Below are 10,334 nucleotides of genomic sequence, written 5' to 3'. Positions count from 1 at the left end.
CTTCCACGTACATACAGAAGTTGTCCGGGACAGCCCTCGGGATGTGCCAGATGCTGCTGCAACAGGAGACCACGCTGATAACCCAGCCCAGCCAGGCAACACCCACCGGGAGAACAGACTGCTGAGCGAGCTCGGAGCACGGCTCCCATTTCTCTGCTGTTCCAGTAATGTTAGACCTACGCTGTAAGCGCAGAAACCAACGGGCACGAGAACTAAAGATAACGTTCTGTTGAAATACAAGGAATCGACAGGAAGGCTTTATCTTTTTCACTCTGAAGCACCACACTGTCCAACTGAACGACTGCAAAAGTGGAAGTTAGCAGAATAATCCCAGATTAACATATTTGCCAGGAACAATGCCTGTCCCCAGAATAATTTCTCGCATTTGAAGGAAGCGGCAGGATATAAAGAGGCCTAGTGTTATCTGTAGAAATAACGTGGCATTTTTACCTCCAAAACGTGTGTCCAAATTTGATGCTTTAGCCGTTGAAAACAAGGTTCAGCTGCTTGGAAGCATTTCATTCTACACAAGCAGAAGTATATAGAACTATCCAAGCCACTGAGAAAAGATAGCCAAAAATCAATTTTTCATACATCGTTATGTGTCTACAACTAGAAATCTTTTATACAGAGGCACACACATTATACATATTTATGTGTTTTCCCCTGAGCAAAGCAGAACTTTTTACATTCAAAAATTGCACTGATGGAATTGGAGTCGATTCTGCAGCCTCTAGTTTCTTTTTACCAGCACCCACAATGATGCTTTGCATCTGCTCCGAATGAAGAGACTTTCCCACTGCTGCTCTTTTTGTCGAATTTAACAAGAAATAGGTTACAATTCTCTCCATCATCATTGGTGTGTCGTAAGTAATGAGCACTAAGGAGATTTCCACCTACACACACACATTATCTATAAAAGAGAGTTATCTGCAAACGCTGATTTACCCTTAAGTTACTATTAGGTGTAAGTAATTTATGAGGTTTAAAATATCTGGAGCACAGAGTATGCGTAGCACAAGAGGCATCTGTTCTATTGCCCTAGAATTGAGGTGAAAGTGTTAGATTTATACTGCTTCCTTATTAGGAATATTTAAGCCATATTTTTAAATACTTTTTTAAGCTTTTACCTCTAAGAATGACACCTACACCAATATCATAATTTCTAAGTCATGAGCATTAACAAGCAGAGCAGAACAAGTCTCCTTCCTTCTAAAGATTTCTCACACTTTACATACACAGCATGTTTTTTCATCTTGTGTAGGAAGGGTAGCACCTGGATGTAGGTACCCTCAGCTAAGACACAGGTAAATAGACTGTCCCTAGAATAGTCTCAATACTCCGCCTTACTCATTCACCACGTCACGTCCCTTATCATCTACCTCTTTCTAACAACACCAAAGTTAGTCTGGTTTCTCACCACCCTCCTTTGATATCTTCTCTCATCCTGTTAGGTCCCAGAATTTCTCACTTCTGACTTAGTATAGTGAAACTCCCAACAGTTTCCCTGCCGATCTGGTGGTTAGGAGGAGTTTTTCGATATATATGTTTGTTTCCAGTTTAGTCACCAACTGAATTGCTGAAAACATCTACTTATTTCCGCAGGTGGGTCCTTGCAAATATTCTCAAGAACAAAGATTCTGTTACCTGCCATACAAAAGAAATGTATTTTCCCTAAGCACTTGGTTCTGGTATACATGTCCTGTATTTCTTCCTTGCTGTTTCAGAAGCTATTTTATTTACATTTTGTCAGTCTAGGTATGCATGAAACAGGCAGCACCACATCCTGTTACATTGAAACAGATGAAAATGCACTTTTTTTTTTCCCTGAGTCCAGCTGAAGAAGTGATTATTATTTCTTTAAAACAGATTTTACTCTGGTTTTCACAGCAATTTAATTCTTCCTGCTTCCAGGAACAGAAAACAATCTTCCCTTGAGCCAAAAGAGCTCCAGCTGAGCAGAAATTAGGGAAGGAACTAGGATGTTTGAAACAGGGACAAAGAGAGAGGTATGAGGGAAAGAAAAATACTAAATTAAATATCTGCTTTCATAAGTTTTCCTGAGCCAAACACAGCACATCTGTCTACACTGACAGCAGATAGCTGTTTTACAATAAAAAAATAAACAAACCAAAACACCAGCAATGCAGAGAAGTCTCTATTCACTACCTATGCACTTGAAGAGTATTTTTTTCATACATCATTCATGTGTGAACGCAGAAATTTCACAGAGACTCTATCTGAGACTGGTTTTTCAAATTAAATTAAATAGCACAGACTGCACCAATGGCAAAGTTAGAGATGCTTAATAGAGGAAACAGAAGAGAAGCAGCGATGCTGCCATGGGTCAACTGCCCCTTGCCCCGCTGCCATCTAGGCACCATGGTCACAAATTCATTTCTCATGTTTTACCACTCACATTAAGCGAAATACCCATAAACCTCAGCTGAGAGCCAAACAAAACAAGCTGCAAGGCTAGACTTTCTAGAAGAGGTCAGGATGGATCGCTAACGATCTCGTATCCCCCATACACACCAGCACAGCAACTGAATAACGGTCTAATTTCCAAAGCATATTGTTCTTGTTTATGTTCAGATTTTCACAAGCCTTGGTGCAACCAACGTGCTGTCCCCTTCTGAACTTCATAAGGCATCAGGGTAGACTCATTCAGCTCACTTAAAGAAAATCCACTGCAGATTAAAGGTATTAGGCTTTTCTAAAATGTCTGGTCCCTTGGCAAACCTTGGCTTCCTTCATGGAAGAAAGGAGGAAACAAAACTAAACCAACAAAAAAGTCTCAGTGCCTATTTTCAGAGGAGCACATGCCCGGAACTTCTGTACTCTCTGCAGAACAGAGGGGTAGATGTGCAGCGGGGCTGAGGGACTCTGCCAGTCACTAATAAGCAGTAAGAATGCAATGGCTATGTAGTGTATTTTGGCACAGAAAATACGAAATAATCTTCAACTGATCACTTTCAGCGAAGCAGCTCAGAGGTTCAACTACTTCCTACACATAGTTGTTTGGTTTGCTTCCTGGCTGAGCCTCACCCAATACCAAAAAATATTTCTTTACAAAAAAGCTGTAAGTGCATCAGTAGTAAAATTGATTTTACTTCTCCATTTTCAAGAGACACGTTCTCTCTTTGCACATTGAGTCCACATTTCATTATGCTCCATCAGGAGAAAGAAGCTTCCTCAATAGATAATCTAATGCCACCCAGCACCCAGCTGCTTTTCAGTCTTGTCAGTTCAATTTTACCACAGTTTTTTCTTTTATCTTCCACATTTCAAGTAAAATATCACTTTTTTCCCCCTCCTTGTTTGCTGCGCCAAAGGCTGGCCTGCAACAAACGTGACTGCAAAACCATTCAGACGTGATGAGAATGGTGTATATAAGGCAGACACAGCGCAGTCCTGGTCTTACTGTCGCTCTAGGTCCTCTGGTTCACCGAGCAATTCTGAGGTACAGAGTCACAGCTCCTACTTGTGTAAGTCATGGACATCAACAATATCACAGAGACACCTGAAAAGCAGTACCAGGTATTGAGAACCCAACAACTATATAGTAAAGAACCACATTTTGCTTGCCACTGAGAGCACTAGGTCATTTGTCTTCCTCTCCCCTCCCCGGCACCAAACCAAGTTTTATAAGACCCATAACAGCTGCTGAAAATAAGGTAAAGAGTTACACCACCGTGAAATTACAGAGCATGCTCCCCGCCATGAACCTCAGTTCGCCTGTCCTTCCATAGGTGGTGGACTCATGCTCGCTTAACGAGAACAGAGTAGCAAAGCCAATGATAAAACACATCACTGGGTAAGAGCATGATGGCCTGGAGGTTGTTTGTGTGGAGTAGTTACAAGTTATGTAAACGGATGGGAAAACTAACAATTTAGGTAAAATACACCAGCTGGCAGCATATCTTCCTAAGACAGCACATACAGACAAAACACACCAGAATTTTTTGACACTGCTCTGCTCCTTTCCGTAGAAGCTCTCAATCAATATTGACAAGCAAGATACTGAGAAATTCTGTACACACCTCTTTCTTCAGCTTGTAAGAGTCACACAAACTGACTTCTGTCATGATTCACCAAGATATTGTGTCAACAAATACAACAGAGACTTCAGAGGGAACACTACAAAAAGCATTGCTAAGATAATACACAGTAGAAGATTAATAAACGGGAGAGTGATATGAGGTAAGGGGGTAGGATGAGTAAGTAATAGCACGAGAAAGAAAGGGAAAAAAATCTATAGTAGCACACAGAAACTGTTAGCAGGTGCAATGCCGTACTTATTGTTCTGCATTTCTAAAAGGTACTTGTCACTCTGATGTGTTCGAGATAGCAAATACAACAATACACACCTTGAACCTTTGTGCAACATTAAGATGGAAGGACAGTATGAAATCTCTTGATTCTTTCTGACAAAGGTATTACCAGTCCTCCGTACAGTGGATATTTACAGAGCTGACCCTTATGAGGCAGCGGGCGCAGCCGTTGTGCAAAACTAGACAGTGGGAAGAAACACGGTTCTGACAAGTGGGATAAATGAGATTTACTTGTCTGCAGAGTGCGACATCATAAAGATTACTATCTGTGAACACGTTCCTGCTAAAAATAGAAAATAATATCGAAGCTACAATCTCATAGAAAGAGGGATTACCAGTTTATGTTCAGATTTCTTTACGTTCTGCCCCAGCTAGAAATTAATAAATGAGAAGGGAACGGGAAGGCGTCAGCATTACAATTTCTCTAAACACAAAGAATACATTAAAATGTCAGAAGAAACTCCACGGCAAGTCTCCTGGGCAGAAATGCATTACACACAGCATAATAAGCAGAGTTCCAACTGTTCTAGTACATTAAGACTGAATTCTAGAGATCCTCATGATTGACCTGAGATCACGTGGAAAAGAATATTTTAACTGTAGATTAGATCAAATCTAAAATAAGTTTTTAGCAGCGTCCGTTCTTCCTCACCCCTAATTTTTTTCTCCTTCCTTTCACATTCCAGAAATGAGAAACATAAGTGACATCACAAAAGAATCTATCTTTAGTATTTCTGTCCAAACTGAGAAAAACTTCCACAATTTGTTGGTGACCTTATATTTATGGTGCACTTTGAAATGTTTTAGCCCAGATAATAAGATAACACAACAAGCAGACCACTTCCAAGGGCATCATGCTTAACCAAAAAGTAGCGCTACCATAACAGCAGAAAAATCGGTGCAGTTCGAGAACAGGGATTCCCAAACGAGCTTTAAGTGATCTCATTCTGATACCAAAGAATTCCACCTACAGCAGGTTCTCGTCTACTTTTCCACACAAGATAGGGGTACCCCACCTCGAAACTCTCTGTGCTGTACTGTAGCCCGCAGATACGACGTGACCGCGCACTCTTAAGGCCGTACAGTTGGTGACAGCACTTGGGCCAAGAAAACAGTCTGTCTATCCACCACATCTGGTGGTTTGGGTTTTTTGGCTTGCTGATTCTTGGGGTTTGGTTGGTGTTTTTTGTTTTGTTTTACTTTTTTTATCTGGGTTGGTTTTTTTGTTTGTTTGGGAAGGTGCAGTGGTTGGGGGTTTGGGTTTTGTTCTTTGGACCTCAAATTTTTTCTCCCAAATATCTTTTTTCTCGCCAAATATCTTCCAGCTTGCTGTATTAGGCACTTGCCTATAAGTCATCAAAACAAAGCCACCAAGCTAAACACATTTCTTCAAATAACAGAGTTGTGGCACTGCTGAATTTGTCCCATTATGTTTAAACACAGTCCACAGCAAAGCACATGGTTATTCAGGTATAGTAAGGTCCTAAGCCATATGCTAAATGCCACTACTGTACTTCAAATATAAGTCTTTACAAGCCATTAACCAAACATGCATCATCATCCACATTGATAGAAACCAGAAAGCTTTCACGGCCCAGAAAACTCAGACAGCCAAAGTTAGCGTGAAAGGAATTATAAGCAGGAGTTAATGCCCCTGCACTTCTGGAAGAATTCAGAAAGCACAATATTAAGATGGTCTTTGTTATCCATCAAACCTACAGCAAAAATGCATCGTATTTCCTGCTACAGAAGTACCTTACTACCACTCTGCAGAGTTCACCATCAATCACGGGGAAATGGAAGGACACTGCTGGACCTCCACCTGAGGTCTAAGTGAGCAGCGCTTTTGGCTACCTGCTCAAGCACGTAACGGTGTGGCTAGAACTGGGGGCATTAGCACTCAGTGAGCCTCATTCTTCCATCCCAAAAATCTAGAAAGGAGCTGGGCTCCCTCCACTCCCATATCAGTCTAAATGATAAACAGTTACTTTCAACATCTGATTACAGCCCAGATGGTTTCTAAGATAGGAAAGAGCTTACCAGCTAGAAACCATGATTTTCAACATTCTCCCTCCTCCACCCCAGCACGACATTCCCCTTTATCTTTTCTCAAGTCTCAGACTGAGTTCTTCACACACCTTTATCCCAGAAGAAAGATAGATAACAGTATTTTCACATTCCTTAAATAATAATTACCAAAACCAACAAATGTAAAGAAAACAGTCAAACTTGAAAATACATCCAGGGAAAAGCAAGCATTGAAGTCATGTTCTCATGTTTAAAGTGAATTCACTAAGATTGCCAGTGAACTGCACTTTTCAAGAAAATTATCACCAGCCACGTCTCTGCCGCTAAAATAAGATCTGTCTTTACGGCCCCAGTCTTTCTACATCCGTTTAACAAGTTGCTGTAGTAGTAACACTGTTACTGTTCTCCAGTCCGAATGTTTAAGTGTCTGCGGCCACAAGAGCACGCCGCTGGCTGCAGGATCAGACCCTGAGCCGGTTATACGCTGTGTGTGCTCACTAAGCTCTCAGTTCCATGGGACTCATTTCTGAAGTAATGTGAAAAAACTTCAGCACAGCGTGAAAAAATCACGTGTACATAACCATCGCATTGGATCTGCCAGAACTGAGATGTCCAAGGAAATAAACAAGTGGACAGGAAAACTCAAACTTCAAAAATAGTTTTACCAAGTTAAATTCAACTTCAAGAAATGTGTCCTTAACTTTTGACGAGACTGATTTTAGAACAATAATTTTTACTTATTCCATCAAACAGCCACAGTTAACTGGACAGACAAATACATCTCAACCTTGTTTCCTCTTTGGCACTACAACCAGCTGGAAACATGATCGAGGGCCACCATTGTGTCTCAAAGCCACACCAAAACCCAAGTTTAGGCAATACAGAAAAGTTTGTTCATTTGAAAAGCATTAACTTCCTATAATTTGATAGGCATTCGGTTCATGCATACGATTTTAGACCAGGCCGAGATGTTAGCTGCGTACCGTTCTGAAAATCAAAAGTTAATAGTGAACACGATCTTAGAAGCGGTAGCTGTGTATTTTCCTCTTTCAACCACACTATAAAATAAGAAGAGGTGACATGCTGTGTTAGAGCTGAACTCATCGATTCGTATTTGTTTACAGTTAGGCTTTAAGGCATGCTGAGATCTGCCAAAACTATGACCACGACACGGTGCAAAGAAGATGGCATCACCACATGAGGAGGAACGAGAAGCAGCGGTTGTTCACCTCTGCAGCAGAGCTGGGTTCGCTCCTTTCGGCACCTTCCATGCAAGCTTTGAAAAAATAAACCCTCGCAATGGAAAATGTTCTGCCCTGCAAGGCTGCTGCTTTGCCCCTAGCCAAGCAGTTTCACAGAGCAGGATAGCAGAGCCTGCTTTTTGCAAACACAGCTCGCCCTGCAAACCTGCCCTGGGTCCAGCCAATGAATTAACCATATGTTTACACGAAATCCTGACACCGCAGGAGAACTGCCGTCTGCTGAAGGAGATTAAAGCATAATCTCTTTCCAGTAGATGGCATATTGATAGCACTGTATCATTTTTCAAACTTCTATCATGTGCTGTTGAAAAATTACTCTATGTTCTTCCTACCCAGCCAGTTAAAAATGAAGTGACTGAAAGCAACTGCGGAACGGAGGAGTCCAGGACTTTTATAAATCTCCAACTCCACAGCAGTTGCAGTCTCCTTTTTAATAGCATGACCAATCTGATACCAAAAGCAAAACTTGACTTTGCAACACATACTGTACTTGGGTGAAATTTTAATTCTCACCCATTGATCATTCTCATCCCTCAATTAGACAAGAATATAAATCATGAGCCACAAAATGATGGTCTTATGAAAGTATATGCTCTCCTCAGAGCCATACTGTTCATTATTAGTATTCACAAGCCACGTTCAACTTCTTCATATTCTTTCCAACTCTTTTTTGAAAGGTGGGGAGGGACCTGAATTTTTTTTTTTTTTACAATAATCAAAGCAAAGCAATTAACAAAGAATAAGCTACAAGTCTTTTTTTCTTTACAGGTAATTTTTTCCTAAGAGGATGAGGACCTGCTTCTAGGGCTTTACACTAGACACCTTGTCCCAGTTTAGTCCTCCACGTTCAAGTAGTTTGTAAGACGCTTCATAAAACCAGTAAAATATGAAAATTTTGAACATATCTCTCTTCACTACAGTTGAATGCATACAAGCTCACGCAAGATACAAACCCGCATCTGCAAAAGCTGTCTTGGTGCTTTCTCCCCTTCCTAACTCTGCCATAATTCAGCAAAGAATGCATCACTCTTAAACGAGCATAAAATTATTAATCAGAATTCACAACAAGTTTCACACTTGACTGCTAGTGAACGTTTCCTCAGACCCCTTATTTAATCAGAAGGGATAGTTACTGAATCACGCTATATTACAATTTTCCTGCAAGTGTTACATTTCAAAGAGCTTTGGAGTGGTTTGTGTGGACTGGCACTGTAGAGTCCCTAAATGAGAAAATGTGCACTTCCCTCGGCAATAACCACCCCTCCAAAGAGCTGAAGTAACGGAGGAACTGGAGCATTTTAATATTCCCCATTTCTCCCTGCATTTCTGCCTTTTTCCTCACAGAAATTTTCACTCTAATTATTTGCCTGTGTTTGAGTATAGAGACATGCTCCTACTGTACGTGACTATGAGGACTTAGTGGGCTTGCACTTTTTTCTTTTTTAACATGCAGTGCTTCTGCAAAAAGACACTGATTTTACAAGAAGAGACCAAGAGTAAGGGAAAATACACATTTCCCTGATAAACGTACTTGCGTATATCCACTGATAACACACTTTATGGACTTACTGCCAGCACCCTATAAACTTGTAACACAGCAGACACACACCACAGACAGAATTTGAGCTTGATTTTCTGGAAAGGACCTGAAAGTGAGAAGCCTGACCTGAGAGCAGTGTCACTGGAGCAGAGCTGCTCTGTACCCTGCATTAACTTTTCATCTGTGCGCATCAAGACACCAGGATAGAGTGTCTCAGCTTTATCTTCTCTGTGCTGAACATGTTATGTCTACAGCATGGACAATATACTATCTTCTGAGCCACTGAACAGTGCGTTATCAGAGCACTGCAGGGTCAGAACTGGTTTGATTTTTAAGCAGAAACATATTTTGTCCATGTTTCTTCAGTGATTTATTATACTCGCACAGAGAGAAACGCTTCTAGATTGCAGCAACTTTTTAACACGTTTCCTGGTATTGAGATAACACTGCAATATCTCACCTACATTTCCCAGTAAAAAAAGGTGACCCCTGGGGCTATGTTCAGATATCGAAACCTAAACAGAGATTAGATTGTTCAGTGATTATATTTTTTACACTCTGTAAGGGGAAACATCAGCATGTTCTCAGTTGCAGCTGTTTGGCTTCCCTGTTGCCAACAGAACAAGCGTTCTGGGTTTACTGATGGCAGTACAAAGCTTGTATTTGTTACTGTCTCGCTACACCACACAAGCTGTGGGTCAATTTGTATGGGAGTGGCTGGTTTATATCGTAAAATAAAACCTGGAAGCAAGAGGACAGTCTCTTCCAGAGGATCAGGAGGGATAAGGATCAGAGGAGCTATCTGCTCTAAACTTGCTACCCCAGTACACGCTGCAGCCGGTATTATTTCTCCGGAGAGCTCTGAATGTAAAAAAGCAAACAGCCAACAAACCCGAGAACTCCGAGCGAACCCGCTGTCGGTACTCACCTAGCGCTGAAGACCAGTGCAGGAAAGAGAGGCAGCAAGTAATAAGCAGAGATGAATTTCATGCTGGAGCTCCTGCGCTGTTCCGTTGCTCCTCGCCCCGGCTCTTTCCTCTCCCCGGCTTTTCCTGCGCCTCCCCTCCTCTCGCCGGGGGAGCTGCCCGCCCCGCTGCGGGAGGGTCCTGGCTCCACAGCAGACAGCCCACCAGACCGAGGAAGGCAGGCAGCTGGGAGCGGGGCTGGAGC

The 10,334-nt window shown here is 41.7% G+C and overlaps 1 protein-coding gene across 1 annotated transcript in view; it reads right to left on the bottom strand.

Annotated features, from left to right (window-relative positions):
- LUZP2 (leucine zipper protein 2) overlaps positions 1 to 10,154 on the bottom strand; it is a 164,317-nt gene extending 154,163 nt beyond the window's left edge. Inside the window, exon 1 of the mRNA XM_010141466.1 lies at positions 10,093 to 10,154. Within this exon, the coding sequence (XP_010139768.1) occupies positions 10,093 to 10,154 (62 nt within the window). The remainder of the gene's footprint in view (positions 1 to 10,092) is intronic.
- Positions 10,155 to 10,334: the final 180 nt, after the last annotated feature.

The sequence above is a fragment of the Buceros rhinoceros genome, unplaced genomic scaffold (assembly GCF_000710305.1).
Source record: "Buceros rhinoceros silvestris isolate BGI_N320 unplaced genomic scaffold, ASM71030v1 scaffold9848, whole genome shotgun sequence".
NCBI lineage: Eukaryota > Metazoa > Chordata > Aves > Bucerotiformes > Bucerotidae > Buceros > Buceros rhinoceros.
The sequence above is the reverse complement of the archived record's forward strand: the minus strand, read 5'-3'. Positions and strand labels throughout refer to the sequence as shown.